Raw genomic sequence first — 19,585 nt, 5'->3', positions numbered from 1 at the left:
AAACGTGGAGGCAGTGACAGACTTTGTATTTCTGGGTGCAAAGATTACTGCAGACGCTGACTGCAGCCAGGAAATCAGAAGACGTTTACTTCTTGGGAGGAGAGCAATGACAAATCTTGATAAAATAGTTAAGAGCAGAGACACCACACTGACAACAAAGGTCCGCATAGTTAAAGCAATGGTATTCCCCGTAGTAACCTATGGCTGCGAGAGCTGGACCATAAGGAAAGCTGAGTGAAGGAAGATAGATGCTTTTGAGCTGTGGTGTTGGAGGAAAATTCTGAGAGTGCCTTGGACTGCAAGAAGATCAAACCAGTTGATACTCCAGGAAATAAAGCCAGACTGCTCACTTGAGGGAATGGTATTAAAGGCAAAACTGAAGTACTTTGGCCACATAATGAGAAGACAGGATACCCTGGAGAAGAGGCTGATGCTAGGGAAAGTGGAAGGCAAAAGGAGGAGGGGCCGACCAAGGGCAAGATGGATGGATGATATTCTGGAGTTGACAGACTTGACCTTGGGGGAGCTAGGGGTGGCGACAGCTGACAGAAAGCTCTGGCGTGGGCTGGTCCATGAAGTCACGAAGAGTCGGAAACGACTGAACGAATAAACAACAAAAAAAGCCTATATACACTAGTTGTTGGGGAACATGGGTGGGAGGCTTTGTTCCCTGATCAGCAGCTGTTGGCCACTGTGTGAACAGAGTGCTGGACTAGATGGACCCTTAATCTGATCTAGCATGGCTCTTTTATGTTCTTATATCAATTTTGTCTATGCAGAGGTAAACATTGTTGTTGCATCACCACCACCACCACCATCATCATTTGTATAGCACTTTCAAGTGTGCAAAGCTTAGGGTAATCATATGGGAAGGAGGAGAGGGCTCCTGTATATTAAACAGTTGTATAGAAAAGGGAATTTTAGCAGATGTCATTTGTAGGCATGCAGCACCTATTGAAATTCCCTCTTCATCACAACAGTTAAAGCTGCACGAGCTATACTAGAGTGACCAGATACAAAAGGGACAAGGCTCCTGCAGTTTTAACTGTTGTGATGAAGAGGGAATTTCACCAGGTGCTGCATGCATACAAATGACACCTGCTGAAATTCCCTTTTCTATACAATTGTTAAAGATTCAGGAGCCCTGTCTTCCTTTCCATATGGTCATCCTAGCAAAGCTCTTCACATGCATTATCTAGTTTGCAGTTTTTACAATGATCCTATAAATCCATATTATCTGTAGAGGAGTGAACTGTCCTGCATCATGGAAATGCATTCAGCAGGATACAGCAGGTGCTAAGCTCCTAGCTTCACAAATCTCCCACCCCCGCTCACGCAATAGCATCTTTAATAGCCACCTGGCTATTAAAGCCAGAGCAATCGTGCTCTGGCATGGTTGTTTGAAAGATGAGAAGGTTTAAAGGTGCAAGGGGAATTTGGTCAAGGCCACTCAGGGCTGCAATCCTATGCACACTTACCTGGGAGTAAGTCCCATTGAACTAGTGGAACTTACTTCTAGGTAGACCTATATAAGATTTCACAATCAGTTAGTTTTGTAGTTCGGGGCTTCTCTGTTCCAAGCCCAAAACCTTAGTCCTGTGTTAGCAGTAGTGGGTTGAGGCATAAGATGGCGAATGCTAAGGATCTAAGAGAAGCCAGGATCTAAGATCATGCCGGGATCTATGATAATCTACCCCCACCCCCATTTTCTTTCTTTTCCTACAATCTAGAAATTAGGAGAAAAATGGGCAGATATGGTAAAAAAATAAAGAGGGCCCTCTGTGTTTTAGGCTAAAGTCAAAGATTGGTTTTGGATCAGAAAAGCTTGAAGACTTTTTCACTACTCTACACTCACTTGTCTAGAGCCGCTTCTGGAATAGTTATCTCATCTAGTGTGTGCTTGGTTTTGAGGGACACATGTATCTATTTGTATCATACATAATTCCTCGTGTACAGCATCTCACAAATGGAAATGAGAAAACTAGATAACTTTTCTTTTTTGCTTGTACCAAACTAAAGCAGGACGAGACAATGTTTTCATCTCCCCGTACCCCAGTATTGAAAGATATTCGTTTATGTTTTATCCTGAAATCCAGGCAATTAGGGCCTATGAGCGTGGCATTTACAGTGGTTCAACATTCCCACTGTGTTAGAAATTCCTCCAGCTAACAGCCAGAGGTGCTCTATTCTAGTGGCTGCTCTGAAATCTCTGTGAATGGCTATTGTTGAATGCCTGGCTTGAATGAGATGCTTGTGTGAAGTGCTTTCCCACAATAATACAATGTGCTACTCACTGTCAATATGACTTCAGCCATAGGTCAGTTTAATAGCAGCTAAAGGAAAAGAATCCTTCACTGAGGGAAGAGAAATGGTGCTTCTGACTTTATTAAATTTCAGATTTAAAACTACCAAGCCACATATCCTGTTGAAAATGTGCACAAAAGTAGGGGATGAAAGGGTACGCTGTTTCAGATCTATGTCTGCATATGTAGACAAACGCAGAACATTTATAGGAAAACATTCACGACAGGCTTCAAATTGTACCTGTTTCTTATATAGAAAGCATTTCAGGGAGGGGGCAGGGGAACGGGGTGGGGCGACAGGATGTGCAAGGGTCATGTGTAGGATTGTTGTATGACAGAAGGCATGCACATAGTTTGTGTACATGGCCTGAAAAGTCACAGTTGCTTTAGCTCAAATGATTTGCCTTCAAACTGGATGGCTCCAGCTTAAGGTGGGGAAAAGTGCCATATTGTATGTGAACAGCCTAAAATACTTAGCCCTTATTCACTGTTCCATGTATACTCCCTGTACCAACCCACAACCACCACCACCCCCAAATCTGCACCACAGGATGATGTATATTGAGGCCTATGCAAATAATGAAAACTCAGAGCAAATGTTCATAGGAACACAAGATATCTTGTCAGGTCAGCCAGTGTGGTGTAGTGGCTAAGGTGTTGGACTGGGAATTAGGAGATCCGGGTTCTAGTCCCCACTCGACCATGGAAACCTACTGGGTGACTTTGGGCCAGTCACAGGCTCTCAGCCCAACCTACCTCACAGGGTTGTTGTTGTGAGGATAACATGGAGAGGAGGAGGGTTATGTACCCTCCTTGGGTTCCTTGGAGGGAAAAAAAAGGCGGGATATAAATGTAATAAATAATAATAATAATAACTTTACCAGTTGAGAACTACTGACTCTCCTTTTCACATTCTCTGTCCTGTAGATGATAAAATGCAACGTAAGTCCAGATTGAAGAGAGGCCCTTCTTCGAAGGGCTTAAAACACCCAAAGTAACACCCAAAGGTTTTTTGCTATCTTTATTCTGGGATCTTGTCAGAGGTGTCCTCCCCTAATTGGTTTGGTCTGCCTCATGAAATAGGACACTCCTGTTTAATGCCACTTAAAACTAATCTCCTCATTCCTCAAATTCTCTTCTTCTGATGTGCTTGCGAGCTGCACGTTATGTGTTCTGTGTTTCTCTGTTTATCTGCCTAACAGTGACTGAATTTATTGGAATGTCAGCTTTTTTCCTAATTACTTTGACCTTTGTGCCCTAAACTCATGGGACTATTAGATGTGGAACAAAACTAAAGTGTAAAGGGGGAAAAATAAGCCCTTTCCAATACGTTACAGCAGCGTCCCCCAACCTGGTGCTCTGCAGATGTGTTGCACTACAAGTTCCCTCATTCCAGTAGACTTCTGCTCAGGGAAACCCACCTTCAAACACTCCAGGGTTATCTGCCGTGAAGAGTTTGAAGTGAGGACAAAGCAAATTTCACCTAAAGGAATGGCTTGCAGTTTTTAGATTTCAGGGTATGTTAATTTATTTTTAAATAATTGTGAGAACTAATATATGATTGGGGGAAGATTGAGGCAATTTCAGCTCAGAGAAATATGCAGGGTACATCAGTTCCAAATCCTCACATTGTTGCACATGCTACTGTATAACTGTTTTGTTAACTTGCTGAGGTTGATACTCCCTATTCCAAGCAATGCTGGCATAGCAAATCTTGAAAAGCTGTGAGACCGTTTTGCTTGGTGACGTGGTTTCCTGAACCAGCTTTCGGTAAACGCCCTACCTGCCATTTGCATTTTATTATGCCGTTAAAGTGGATTTAAATGGACCTTGCCTAGATGTCCCCACCCCCTAACATGGCACTTAGTGCACAGTAGACTAGGCATGATTAACAGAGGCTGGAAAACCCGGGAGCATTGGCTCAAATTCATTGCGCACTTAGCTTCTTGAAACCAATCTGGTTGTGCCATGTGGATACTGCATGGTGTGAGTGAAACAGGTGTCCGTATCCTGTGCTGGCTTGAGGCCTTTGAGGGCCCTTGGGCAGGACACTCTCAATTGGCCCCTTCCCTCATTGACTCTCCCTTCGTGTCGTCATTGCCACCAACTGCTATTATTCTTCATCCTGTTTCTCATTATTACTAACATTTGGTTGCTTGGCAGGCAGAGATCCAGGGAGCAAGTAGGCAGTGGCATCTCCTGCTCCTCCTACTCACCAGCACTGTTGTCTGAGCCAGAGTGAGAAGCAGGTGAACAAGCAGATTGCAATGATGAAGAAGAGGAGCAAGTCCCGGGGGCTCTTGATAGTAGGCCCCTACTGGGGTGTGGGCCCTTAGCAGGTGACTGATCATACCGACCCTCCTCTGGGTGCCTACTGTGAGGGAAGCTTAGAAGACGGCAATGAGGGAGAGGGCCTTCTTGATGGTGGCCCCCCAATTATAGAACAGTCTCCCCGACGAGACCTGCCTGGCACCAGCGTTGCTATCTTTTCCGCACCTGGTCAAGACTTTTCTCTTTTCCCAGGCATTTAGCACCGTGTGATGAGTTTTAATTGATCCTGGATCTTTTCTTTCTTTCTTTGTTTTTGGCTGATAGCTGATAGCTCAAAATTGTTTTTAGATGTATGTTATCTATGCGTATATTGTGTGTTGTCTTATGTTTTTATGTTTTTAAATTTTGAATATCGTTTTTAACATTTTAATCTTTTGTAAACTGCCAGAGAGCTTCGGCTATGGGGCAGTATAGAAATGTAAATCATCATCATCATCTTCATCATCTTAATGCTGGCCCTGTCTGAAACCATCCGTTTGACGTTTTAGGCTGGATACTGACAATAACTTACTTCAGTGAATTGAAGGCACAATAAAATAAGTAACATTGCTCATGCCTTGTATGACAACCCCATTATTACCACTGTTCAACAGACTTTGCAGGGTTTTGTGCGATTTCAAAAACTGTTAAGAGGTGACAGTGGCACAAATTAATTAATTGTGTTTATCAAATGCAACAATAAATCCGTTCCATTAGACCAATACCTAAGTAGGGCTGTGTCGACTAACCTCACTCCATAGTCATGAACAGCAACTAGTCCCACTCCAGTGTCCCCGAATATTGTGCAAACTTGGTGTGTACTGCACCCATTGGGGCAAGTCAGTGTGGCCCCACGTCCACATTGCTGTAATCATTAGAATCTGAGGGCTGGACTCCATTTTGGAGAAGGTCTCAGGGGCCGCATTCTAGTGACAGGCAGGCCAAAGGCAAAGTGGGCAGGGCCAAAGGCAAAGGGGTGGGTGAGACCAAAATACCAGCCAGTGTGGTGTAGTGGTTAGAGTTTTGGACTGGGAGTCAGGTGATCCAGGTTCTAATCCTCACTCAGCCATGGAAGCTCACTGGGTGTCTTTCCTGGTATGTTCCAGGCCGGGTCACCAGATCCATGGGTCAGACCCTCCTGATCCATTCTGCCTCACGGATCACAGTGTCCCGGTATCATGCATTCCAGGACCTTATCCCTCAACTGTGGAATTCGTTCCCCCTGCTGCTGCGGTTAATCGAGAGTTTGGAGGTATTCAAGAAAGGTTTGAAAATAGAGGGAGTTGGCTGGTTGTTCCTGAGGTAGAGCATGCTGATGGTCCTTGTGGTGACCACTACACACTTTATATGGGTTTTATTTTAAGGTTTTAAATCCAGTTAAGGTATTTTATTAGAACTATTGTATTTATTGTATTTTGTAAACTGTGGAAGCTATATAGATTATGTCAATGATATACGCTGCCTTGGGTTCCTTGGAGGAAAAAAGGTGGGATATAAATGCAATAAATAAATAAATAAATTTTAGCTTAAAGCTTTTACTGCCAGTAATTAAGCTTTAGGAGAGGCATTTCAACCTTTTAGAAAGGGGTAAAAATTACACAAAGAGGTAGTCCCCACACAATATGTTCTAACTCCACCATTGTGTGACTGTGGGCTGCCGTGGAGTTGAGTAAAATCCATCACGATGTTTGATTGACAGTTCCTCCACCCTCTCTCCTCTGGTCCTCTGATGGTATCCCATCAGCCATTGCTGCAAAAAACACAATCTTAGCAGCTCTCCTGGAGCAGCACTTGCTCCTTTCACCGCTCTTGCAAAGGAACTCTGTAGCCAGTGGGAAAAGTCAACTCAACAAAATGGAAAACTCCACGGAGCCCGTCACACAACATGCAACACAATGGTTGTGCAGGAACTCTCCTCTGCACAGCGTGGAGTGTTTTCCCAAAAACCTCCTAATGTGAAGTGGAGTTTTCCTGCAGACACCACATTTCTCAACAGTGGTGTAAAAACTCCACCGTGGAGTTCTAAAACCACCATTGAGAAATGTGTTGTCTGAACTGAGCCAAAAGCTGGGGCACTATTCAATAGCTGATGGTTGAGGCAGAAGAGAGTTTGGTCTTCTGGGGGCAGCCTGGAAGGCCAGATTCAGCCCTCGGGCCTGAAGGTCTAATGTGTGAGAGCTACTTCTGAATAGGGTCTCAATGTCAATCATGACATTTCGTTTACCCATAACTATTTCCAGAGTTATGACCATGTTAGTTTGTTGCTGCAAAAACATCCAAGTCTTGTGGCAACCTTAGGAACATAGAAAGTTGCCTTATACTGAGTCAGACCATGGGTCCATCTAGCCCAGTATTGTCAACACTGATTTGCAGCAATGGCTGTTCAGGATTTCAGGTGGGATTCCTTTCCTCACCCTACCTGGAGATGCTGGGGATTGAACCTGGGACCTTCTGTATGCAAAGCAGGTGCTCTGCCATGCTGAGCTATGTCTCCTCCCCAACCTTAAAGACTGAAACATTTGTCATAGCATAGTTTTTTGTGTGTCTAGAACCTACTTCATCAGTTGCATGATCCTTGAGCTTTATTTGTTAACATATTTATTCCAAATGCTGGAAGGTATGTTTACATCCTTTTGAAGTATGGTACGAAAGCAAGTACAACTAACTGTATGCAGGTGGTATTATTTTTGAGTTATGCAACCCTTGTTTCTATGTATTCACCACAGGCAATTATTACACCCCCTCCCCCCCAAAAAATCATTTCTTTTGTGGCTATCTCAATTCATCCATTGATTACCTAACACCCTTTCAGTTTCTGTAGAATAAAAGCAACCAGAAAGTTTGATTTCTCCAGTATAGATTCCTGGCTATATTTTAAAAAATGTTTTTCCTAAAAAGCCAAATGTTGTTTTAGTTTGAAGTTGCTGTTTTGTTTTCTAAGTCTCATTTGGAGAAAACAGTAGCTTTTCAGCAAGATGTTCTTTATGCTAATTGGCACAATTTACAGAAGATAAATCCTTTTATGTGGGGTTGTTACAAATAAGCCTGTCTTGTTGGGATGCTTTCAGATTAATCTGCCGTGCTTGCAATTAGGTATACAAAGAATTCTTTTAGGGCTAAGGAGGCTTTGAAGCAGATGTGATGTAACTATGCTAATGAATACACATCAGACAAGAAGACAAATTCCAGGCTCTTTGTGCTTTGACCATCCAGCTGTGTGCATACCTTCAGTCCTCGTTGCTGTCTCAAGAGCTTTTTCTACATGAACAATTTTCACCACCCCTCCCTGTCGTCAAGCGGCAAGCTGTGGCATGAATTTCTCTCGTGCACGGATGTGCTTGTTTTTACATGTTCGATTTTTCCTGATACATGAGTCCTTCCTGCATTGGCATTCATGGGGAAATGAATTGTTTCTGACAAACCCACCATACTAGGAATTCCTTCCAAAACAGGTTCAGGGTTTCACAGATCTGGTGGGGCACCATTTTGCCCATTTAGTCCATCATTGGTTGGTGCACGTCTTTCATCATTGATACTCATCTGATTAACTTACTGCAGCTCCACTGGTAAAAATAGGAACAGTGACTTGGAGTAAATTAGCACTGCTGAGATAGGATCAAAAATAGTATGCCTGTTGATTGTATGATTGAATATGCCTCACAATGCTAAGATGTCACAGTTCTATGGATTAGATGGTTGTGCCACGGGCAAACAAACCTTGTGCCTTAAAAATAATGGTGACATTGATCTCTGTGGATAGTATTACAGCTGTTTATGGGGTCTAAAAAAGAAATAACCAACAAATGCTCTTGACATACAATTGAATCCTGAGTATATTCAAGGGTGGCATTAGGCAAGAGTCAGTCTCTCTTCCTTCACCCCCAGTGAAATGTTCGTGTTTTCTTTTCTCTCTCCCTGCTACTCAGTTCCTGATCCTGGCACAACATAAGGAAGGAAATGCATTGGATGCCAAATAGAAGCATCATGCCATCTTGGTTTATTTTGCTCACACAACTGCTACTCATAGGGCACATGTTAGCAAAAAACACAGACTGTATCAAGGTTTGTAATGCGAATGAGTTCCATGCATCGGCTCATCTTTCATTGTTATTCATGTCACTGCAGTTATTTCCTAGTTCCGGGAGTGAAAAGCAGTACAACGATTCCCACTGTATGACAACTGGGTGGAGTGTGCAAGGTCATATGTGATATGCCTCCTCTGTATGTTACACAGTGCGGTGTCACAAGTCTTTCTGAAGCTACTGTGGTCCCTCCCGACATTCTGCATTCATCTGCAAAAAAAGAAAGAAAAAGGTTGACTTAGCAGATGCAGCAGTAGAGAAATTAAGGATTCAGAAGTGATGTGCAGCTGTGCAGGAGTCCCAAAATATACCGCCCTTCTGCCGCCAACTCACTCGATACTGCCAAGGTACATTCCCACTGCAATCATGTACATGCACCTGAAACTGTGATTTTAATACACACTTGCCAAAAAAACTCTGTAAGGAAATGGCAGTTCCCCCATCCCCGGCATATATGAGATCTGCGAAAACACAGAATAAAGCAGCAGAATGGCCAGGAGGGAGGTGGAAGAGAAGTGCATCATGTGCCATGACAGCAAATGAATCATTCCACTAACAGGTGGGAGGGGGAACCATATTGAAGATTGACCCTGGGTTAAGGACTGTCATGGCACCTAAATGTTAGAATAGCCTCCTTTTGGGAGACCTATTTGACATCATCTTGACTTACCTTTCAGGAGGAGAGCCAGTGTGGTATAGTGGCTAAAGTGTCGAACTGGGAGTCCGGAGATCCGGGTTCTAGTCCCCACTCAGCCATGGAAACCGACTGGGTGACTTTGGGCCAGTCACAGACTCTCAGTTGGACTTACTAGAATGGACAACTGGAAACTCTCCAGATGTTGCACTCTACAGCTCCTATCATCTTTCACCATTGGTTATGCTGGATAGGGCTTGATGGGAGTTGTAGTCCCAAACATCTAGGGGGGAGCACAAGTTGAAATGGCCAGTACAATGTAATGGTCTTATTCTGTCACTTTTCCACAGGATTCAGTGTCCTTCCTTGTCTCTGTCTGTCTTTATCAGATCTATTCCTAGCATCTCCGGGTGTGTCAGGAAGTGTAAGCGCATTTGAAGTGTGTTTGGGTACTGAAACGTTAATCAAGAGCGTTGCTATTTAAAGGCAATAGCTGTCTTGAAGCAGAAAAGTAAGCTCAACTGTTTATTTATAGTCAATGATACTGGATGTGTGAGTGTTGTGGGGTGGGGGATGATGAGCCTGTAGAGGAATTGTTAAATGGCCATTGGAATGAGCCTGGAAAAGAAAAAGAATGGGGAGAATAGGGAGAGGGAGGGGGGGGAGAGGCAGTGGCCATGTAAATCTGAGAGACTTTTAAAATTATACGTAGCCGGAAATAATATCAAAATTTTCAGGAATTCAGCTCTGTATTACTTACGGAGTGACTGAGATCAAGACAGTGCTGACTAAAAATCTTTTTTCCTAATACTTCTAGGCTGAGGGGGCACTTCAAATGTTATCCTAGCTGTGAGGGAGCTGCTTTTATCCGAACGATTTTTGTACTGCTGGGGTAACTTTGATGTGACCCTGGGGTCCCCAAGATGGCGGCCATGGGTGCCACTGGGCACAGCGCAAAGCTGAGCCTGGCACTGTGAAGAGAGGCTGTGGACCAGCTGGCTGGGGGAAAAGAAGGTGGCAGCTATTTGGCTTCACACTTACAGTATGTAGTCAGTGCTGGGCCCTTAAAAAACGCAGGACTTCCATAGTCTGATCGCCTGCATTTTTAAAATGGAGCTGCATTTAATTTGGATTGCAGTTGTGTTGCTGGTAGTGGTATAGTGGAATCAGAGTTCATAGGGACTTAGTGCCAGCACTTTTTTTTATTAGCAGGGACGTGAACATCAATTGCTATCCCACCCCTGAATTTCCTGTTCCCCCTGAGATTAGCTGCAATTCTTACAGTAGCTGGAGGAAAATAAGTTTGAATGGGCAATTAAGACCCATTATCTTTTTTTAAAAATGCTCCTGGTGGAACTAAAACTGCTAGAACAATTCTGTTGAACTCAATTGCCTACAATTTTGGACTATCTTTGGGAGGCCTGGCTATGGAGACTGTCATGTTGGGCGACTGCATGCCAAAACTTACCACTCCACTGCTGGTTCTGGCAAAAGAGAACCCTTTCCCCCTGTGCTGTTTTTTGCAATCTGAATTTCTCTCTCTTCTGGAGCTGTTACTTGCTACACAGAGCAAAGCATACAGGTACAAAATCACCAGCACCATTCATGGGATCTTCCGTTGTCTTGTGTAATTTAGCCCTAAGGTGTGGTGACCACTGTCACATTTTAGGGTGGCGATTCCCATAAGCTAATTAGGGCTTAATGCAAAGCATTACTTTTGTCTGTGTGGAATCTACTTGTGACTCCAAGTTAAACACCTCTTGTCAGACATATATACCGCAGCCTGCCTGGTGCTTTGTGGGCTACCAGTGTGCACTAATAATTATTTTAACAGGATATGTGAATCTCTGTGTTTATGCAGCTGATTGACCAAAAGCAACTGGGCCGCAATTCTACATACGTAGGGTGACCATATTTTGGAAACCAAAAAGGAGGGCAACATGGTCGCCATGTTAAAATTATTATTTTTTTTTTTAAAAAAAATAAATCCTCAAACTTAAAAAAAATAATCCTAAAACTCATGGATGGACATCTGCTTCAAACTTGGCATAGCTAAAGTCCTTGTTAAGAGCAATCATGGTGCCAAGTTTCATCTCTTTATCTTTAAAAATAACATTTTTTTTAAAAAAAATTAAATCCTCAAATTTTAAAAAATTCCTAAAAATCAATGGATTAACAGATCTGTTTCAAATTTGGTATGGCTAAAGCTCTACCTAAAAGCTATCATGGTGCCAACTTTCATCTCTTTATCTTTAAAAATGACTATTTTAAAAATAATAATTTTAAAACCTCAATTTTAAAAAAATCCTAAAAAATCAATGGATGAATGGACCTGTTTCAAATTTGGTATGACTAAAGCCCTTCCTAAGGGCTAACATTGTGCCAAGTTTCATGTCTTTATCTTAAAAAATGACAGAGTTATAAGCATTTTTGTTAATTCCCATTAGAGCTGCTCTTTGGAAAAATCCGGATTTCCCCTCCCCCTCCCGGATTTGTCATCAGAAACCCGGTCAAATCCGGTCAAATCCGGTCATATGGTCACCCTACATACGAATTAGAAATAAACTCAATCCAGGTCAGCAATAATTACTCATAAATAGGGGCACATTGGATTGCAACCTTAATTTGAAATTCATGTGAGTTGCAAGTTTTCTTTTCTTTTCGTTTTGTCAATAAAAAATAGGAGGAAGGCCAATTGAGGAGGAACACTTTCCTGGCATGTGTTAAGAGTTAAAATGTGTGAGTTTTTAAAAGCCTTCTAGGAAAGTTAATTTCTCATGGTGCATTGTGACACTCAAAACCTCCCTTGAACTCTAGCATAAGCTGTGACTTAACTCATGGATTCAGATTAATTGGCCAAAAATGGGCATTTCTTAGATAAGTGCTGCTTTGGCCTGTTGGATAACTGTCTTTTGCCATATGGAACTAATTTATGTATTGCTTGTTGACATCTTGAGTTTATTTGGCTGGTGTTTTTTTCTTTCTTCTTTTTTCTTTTAAGCACATCATTTTACTAAAGAGCCATGGGATATTGCATTATCAATTTGACATGCAGGTTGATTACAGTGAGGGTCAACTGGCAAAATGATTGGCTTAAGATGGTTTTAACTTGTGAAAGGTTTGGAGCATATCTTCAATTCCTGGGTCTATAACTTGAGATGGGAAAATTACGAGATTTCCGCTACTTCCTGCATTTAAGTGGGCTAAGACAGAGACAATAGTGTTAACTGAAAATTAGTATTTCCTTATATTATACCAACCAAGCCGAGGGAGTGCATTTAAAATCTGAAAGAGAAATCAAAGCTTTAATTTGTATTGATGTTTGAATAAGTGTTTTGCCATTGATGCGTCTTTTTTTTTGACAAAAGTGTTTCAGTCTGTACTTGGTTCGGTTTATTTTCCCGCTGCCTCAAAATGCAGTGGAAAATGTCATCTCTGCTAGAGACTCTGCAACCTTCCTTCATTCTTAATTTTGTTGTTTACAAACTTATGCTCAAATTGACAGTGCTGTTCGCCAATTGCTGGGTATTGCCTGGAGAAGGTATGCCCATATTTTACATTAATGCTCACCCAGACACTTCTGTTTCCCTGGTTTTAAACATTGCCATGGCGGTATTGGAACGTTAGAAATGTCTGCTTTGGAATGTCAAACTTCTTGATTAAGGATAGCTTGGATTTGTGTCCCACAGGAGAAGTTTTTAATACATTTACAATGTCTCTTGTCAGTCTTGCAATCTCTTAAGAATCTCATTAATGAACTTTCTTAGGCAAGCCAGGAGTGAATTGGGAATTCCTGTGGCTTTGACTGACTGACCAATAAAAGGAGAAAAGAGAGAGAACTATTTTTTTAAATATTTTTTTGCAGTTGCTCTCTTCCTTTCATGATTGATGGACTATCATGAACATGCCAACACACTTTTGAAGATGCCATGAGCCAGTGCCTAATTTATTTTTCTAAAGTTTAGGCAAATAATAGAATTGTGTGTTTCCACACCAACCCTGGAAACCCATCTTTTAACATGTTAAAAGTAAAATAAGTCTTAAATGTAAAAACAAAAACCCAACATGATTAATCTGTGAGTTTACAGGAGGTTCTTGTTAAGCAAGGCAAGGAGGTCTTGGATAGACCCCTCTTGTCCTTTGTGCCCATAAAAGTGGGATAATATATGTAGGGGTGGGCAGGGGAGTGTTGGGAGTGTGAAATGATTAGAGCCTTGGTGTGGGCATTTGATAGGTGGATTGAGTGAAGGTGATTGACACTAGCACAACGTAATGTTTGTTTATATTTTAGGACAGAGAGGAGAAAGTAGGAAATATGGTATGCTCTAAGATTTAAGGGATACAAGAAAGCAAGTCCATTCTATAGCCCATGAATTACCAGTCTGGCTTCCCCCTAATTCTGTAACCTTGCCAGTGTTGACCCAGCCCATGTTTCTATGTTTGATAAAATGCTCAATTTAATCTGGATTGATTTTTTTAATGAGCATGAACTATCCTTAAGAACATAATAAGTTCCATGCTGGATCAGACCAAGGGTCCATCTAGTCCAGCACTCTCTTCATACAGTGGCCAACCAGCCATCGGCCAGGGATGAACAAGCAGGACATGGTGCAACAGTACTCTCCCACCCATGTTCCCCAGCAGTTGGTGCACACAAGCTTATTGGAGATAGCACACAACCATCAGGGCTAGTAGCCATTGATAACCTTCTCCTCCAGGAATTTATCCAACCCTCTTTTAAAGCCATCCAAATTGGTGGCCATCACTTGTGGTAGTGAGTTCCATAATTTAACTATGCACTGTGTGAAGAAGTACTTCCTTTTATTTGTCCTTGAATTAATGATTCCAATTGCTTTCCCCTGTCCATATCCTAACATCTTGCAGTTCCTGATCCTAAGACTGGCTTTTTAGTTCTAATATTTTACCAGGCCCACATGCCCCCTTATCACTGTAACATGGCAAGTTTTCTGGAGAAAATGGAAGTGTGTTTTGATCTCCAGAAGCAGCCAGTGGGCCATGCACTGTAGGGTAGGAGACTGGTTATGGGATATGTGCAGATGCCAGGCACTAACATGTATGTAAAGTGATCTTCCTGTTCACTCTTGTCTTGAAGCATCTATTTCTTCAACCTGTGAATGTACTTCCACTTGTGTTCTTCTAGAGAGCGAGCATTATTGTGTTGTAAACCAGCGTGAGGGAACAAAGAACATTGAATTTAAAAGGCCCGTTGTTGCAAAGCTGTCAGAATTTCTTCTGAATGCTCTGAAGTGTTGGTTAGGAACAGTTTTTTGCAGCCTGAAAAAAAAGTGTGCTGTATTGTGCCATTCATAAATTTCATTTTTTTTTCTAAATAGCAGAGAGCTTCGGCTATTGGGCGGTATAGAAATGCAATAAATAAATAAATTCAGGCATTATGCTTAGGGATAAGTCCAGTGTGCAAACGGAGGGCGTGACCTCATTGAGTAGCTCCACCCCTGATGTTGAGTGTTCTGAGTAGCTCCTCCCTCTAGAGTCCATGCGGGCAGCATGAACGCCTGCAGGGAGAAGGCCTTTGCATATACAACAGTATGTGTAAAGGTTTCCACCTGACCTGAAAACCCAGTAGCATGGGGCTGGTGGTATCATGTGGAAACCTTTAGAATACAACAGTAGTATGATGAAGGCCTTCACCTTGCAGACATTCAGGGCAGGAGGAGGGCCTATTCAGCACTTGTAGCTTCAGAGACAAAACTACTTGTGCCTCCTCGTGTGTTGCACCTACTTCTAAGTATAACACCTGAATAGGGCTGATGCACACCCTCTTTTGTACATACTATCAATGTGCCTTGTTTGTACAAGGAGAGCATTTAGCCATTTTCATAGGTCTGATCTTTACCATTTATCTGGGTGTCTTCTAACTCCTTTTTGTTTGAACTGGCAGCTGGCGACCATCAGCAGTAAGCTTGTGCTTTTGGAGGGGTTAGCTGGGATTTTAATTTAATTTAGTATTGCTCTTTGCCTGATTTATTTCTAAAATAATGTCCATACTTCATCATGTGTGTTTAAAGTTTTGTATTCCGCCCTGAACCTTAGGATAAAAGTAGGGAAGCAAACCCTTATTTCCCCCTTGTCTAAATGTTGTTAAAGGCAGTTTAACAGGTCTGAATATAAAGTACATTCAGTATAAAATCTTGGAAAATCAAAAAATTATGCTTATTTGAATAGCATTTCTTCAGGCTGCAAGGCCATGCACACTTACCTGGGAGTAAGGCCCATTAAATTCAATGGGTTGAATTTCTGAGTAGACATGCATATGATTGTGCTGCAAGTTTCTTAAGTTTCCTTGGCAGAACAGTTAGTCTTTTTCACTGGGCTAGTATAATAGGGTCCTGGCTTGACTGAGATTGTGGGATGTACATACATAAAAAGCACAATATCCGATGATATTGTGGGAAGTCGAGTGTAACTTATAGCAGAAGAGCAATAATTTATTAGCACAAGGAGCCATCCATTTGGAAGTACCCCAAGCCTTGTTGGTACTGAAGCGAGAATGAAGTTTCCAAATGTTATGATTCAAATTTTTAAAAAAGTATTCATTTTTTTTAGGAGGTCCGCCGAGGAAAATTCTCCATGAATGTACGTCACAATGATGATGACCGACCAAATCCCACTGGAGTTGTCATCATTGCTGAATACGGAGTTAGCCATGATGCCTCACTTAGTCAACGGAGATGGAACGCAGCAGGTGAGTAACTTCTGAAGAATGAGATGTCTCTTGCTTTTCTTAAAATAATGTGGAGTGCGTAAGCTACTTTACTTTAGAAGTACATTCTGCTGGCTAAAATGGTACTAATTCTCAGGGGAGAGTAGATATGACTGGGACTTTAGTATACATGCATTGCTGCCTTTTCTTCTGCGGTGCAACTCAAGGCAGTGTACATGGGGTCCCAAGAAAATTTTCCATCCATGAACTGACCAGGCCCAGACCTGTTTAGCTTGAGCAAGTTTGCCACGTCATTTACCTTTGGGCCATAGCCCTGAACAACATTTGTGCATTAGTGTTGTACGTTAGGAGAGCATATCATTTTCTTTTTCCTCACTTCAAGTTTAAGTGGTCAGTTTGTGAAGAGAGATATAAACACAGCAGGGCAAAATAAAAATAATAAAAGGATTCTCATTTTGGAACATCTGCATTGCGTGTTTCTCTTTGCACAAGCAGTCAGACAATGGCAGATGGTCATTCCTCATTTTACAGAGACGATCAAACAAAACCTATTCAGTCTGACATCAAACTTTGCTTCACAGTCCCTGACCAGAATATTAGCTATACTGCATAATCATAAATTAAGAGGCTGGATGAGAGAGAGAATTGGTACAAGTGAAACAGGCATTGCATGAATAAGGCTAAAGCTGCTCTGTGAATCTGTATTGTTGTCAAGTTGGAATAAGGGTGAGTGTTTAAAGAAAATCTATATGATCTGCCTTTGGGATTTTTAATATTTTTCGGAAACTCCTGGTAAAAGATGCTAAAAGGATCAAAATGTGTTGGGATGTTTTAAATTCTTGCAGCAAAGTGAGAAGAGTGCTTTATATAGTGCATTACATAGTGCCACCTTTGTTGACATCTGATGAACACCTGCCTCATTCCAAATGAGAGACCACTGGTCCAGCTAGCCCAGTATAGATTCTTCTGACTGCAGCACCTCTCCAAGGCTCAGGCAGGGGTCTTTGCCCCAACTCTACTGCTTAAATCTGTTCAGGGACTTAAATCTGCCATTAGGCAGTTCTGATGGGTATTTGATTAACTTCTTACTGGGGGATAGATTGTATCAGGTTTCTGAAAAGGTGGCCCAGTTTGCCTTCAGAGCTGCAAGTTTAAGGAGAGAAATTTGCGATAAGCTGATCTGTATTGATGAGTAAGCCGTTACAGTTGGGTTTTAACATTATTTTAAACTGTTGTGTATTTTACTTTTGTTTTTATGTGTCCTTTTTTTGTAATGGCTTTTGCTACACAAAATAAATAAAATTTGTTTGTGTACTACTTGAGGTTTGTTTGCAACAAGGGAAGCCACAGACTGAACCTGAGACTTCCTGCATGCAAAGCACATACTCTGTCAAGGCCCATCATTCTGATTTCGGTTATCTTGCTCATCTCCTGACCTTTAGCAGCTGCTTATACTCCATATGGTCCAGAGCCCTTTTTCCTTCACTTTCTACCCCCAGTTGGCCTTTTAAAAAACAACAGCAGCAACAACAACAAAGCAGCTTCCTAAGAACATAAGAAGAGTTATGCTGGATCAGACCGAGGGTCCATCTAGTCCAGCACTCTGTTCACACAGTGGCCAAGCAGCTGTAGGCCCCTGTTCCTCAGCAACTGGTGCATATAGGCTTGCTCAGCCTCATGTCTACTGAGCTGAATGTTGTTCAAAATAAAATCTAGACGTTAACCAGTGTAGACAACAAAGATGTGCTTACCAGACGGGGAAATAGTCAAAATCTAAGCAAGAAAAGAGAAATATATAATAGCGATATATTTGTTAGTTAATGGTACTGAGTTGCAATCTCTTGTCTATTGTAAAAGAACAAACTGAATGTTTCATGAGAAAGAAATAACAAAGAAGTATAATTCTAACAAATTTCAGCTGCTGCGCTTGAGAGCTCTTCAGAAAAGAAATAATCCAGAGAAGATACCGGATTTAAAACTAGTGTGCCTGAACACAGAGATAGTACAGTTCCATCTTACCGCAATATCATGGCAAGATGTCCTAGGGTCTGTAATCTTGAAAACCAGTGTGCTCAAAACGTACCTGCTCAGAAAGATTTTGAGCTCAATCTAAATCAAAGCCATGGTTAATGGGGTTATGCAAGTTTTCTATTTCACATAAGCCCTATTGGGGTGTTGATGTTCAATCAATTAACAGGTTTATGAGGGCAAGAATAGGACCTGCTATGGCTGCCCCACTGGGCCCCTTGCTGTTCACACATTTGGGGAGGGACATGTCTCTTGGGGGGTGTCCTGTCCTATGCCTGTGCCTCCCCCCCGATTTAGAACCCTGCACAATCAGAGTTCAAAAAAACAGGGGAGGTGTTGAGCATACTTCTCTCTACATATATGCATCACCCCCACAAAAAAAACCACATGCACACATGCATACATATACACTCTCACATGATTGTTATTTTGTTGTTAATTTATTAGATTTGTACATTGCCCAATTTGCAAATGCCCTTGGGGGCAGTTTTCAATCATAATTACGTGAAGGATAATGTTCAATAGCTGCTTTTTGGAGTTTTAATTTTCTGCTCCATTCAGATTACATGATGCTTGAAATGTTACAGCTAGGTACACTGTTTAGCTTTTGTTGTTGTGAGGTACTCTTATTGGATATTCCACCTTTCCTCAACCATGTGCCCATCGGATCTTTTGGACTACAGTCTCCAGCATTCTTGACTGAGGGGAGGAGTTGGTCCTGTCCTTGCCCCCCAGCTCCCCTGGTAGCCACAGTTTTGGTCTAGTTTCTTGCAAGCAATAGGTGAAACAATACATCTTATTTTGGGGTTGCACCACTTGAGCTTCTTCTATACCCAATCTGTTTTCTGCAAATAGAAAATTAGCATGGCAGGAAGGGTTTTCTCCCTGTCCTGCCAACTTTCTGTTGTAACTAAACATTTTCTGGAAGAACATTCAGTTAGAGTAATCATCACCTAGAGTGGTATATCCTGGAAACAGTTTTACACACTCATCTGCTCTATGTGAGAAATAGGCCTGATTTTTGAACTTTAAAATACAGGCTTAGGAGGTATTTAGGTTTTTATTTTGTTATTCTCTCTCTCTGACCCTGTTCAGATGACACGCTAAGCCATGGTGGTTAAGTATTTTCAGCTAAACATTATGGCTTAGTGTGTCATGTCAACTATGACTTAGCATGTCGTGTGAACCATTCCTAACCATGGCGGCTACATAACCATGGCTTAAACACACTCACTAACCATTTGCTGCAAAAGATGGCTTAGTGTGTTGTGTGAACAGGCCCAATTCTCTCTCCCCTCCTTTTTTGGGGGCCCTGCATTATCTCTTTCAAGGTTGAAGATGCTTTCAGATGAGACTTATGGAGAAGCATCCAGTGTAGCTGGTGTTTTGAGATTGGCTATATCGATTGTCCCAGGTACTTAACAGAAGACCTGGATCTGCCTTGGTAGCCATAGCCTTGGGGAATGCATTAACCAACAGAGTTTTGGGGCAGAACAGAGACAGCTAAAAGGAGCTTTTGCAGACC

General features: G+C 41.9%; 1 protein-coding gene across 2 annotated transcripts in view; it reads left to right on the top strand.

The window, feature by feature from the left end:
• FNDC3B (fibronectin type III domain containing 3B) overlaps positions 1 to 19,585 on the top strand; it is a 328,130-nt gene that overhangs the window by 66,837 nt on the left and 241,708 nt on the right. For both annotated transcript variants that reach the window (XM_063131975.1, XM_063131976.1), the window contains exon 2: positions 15,915 to 16,053. In XM_063131975.1, coding sequence (XP_062988045.1) covers positions 15,943 to 16,053 — 111 coding nt within the window. In that variant the 5' untranslated portion in view covers positions 15,915 to 15,942. The remainder of the gene's footprint in view (positions 1 to 15,914; positions 16,054 to 19,585) is intronic.

Source organism: Elgaria multicarinata, chromosome 8, assembly GCF_023053635.1.
Source record: "Elgaria multicarinata webbii isolate HBS135686 ecotype San Diego chromosome 8, rElgMul1.1.pri, whole genome shotgun sequence".
NCBI classification, from domain to species: Eukaryota; Metazoa; Chordata; class Lepidosauria; order Squamata; family Anguidae; genus Elgaria; species Elgaria multicarinata.
The sequence above is the reverse complement of the archived record's forward strand: the minus strand, read 5'-3'. Positions and strand labels throughout refer to the sequence as shown.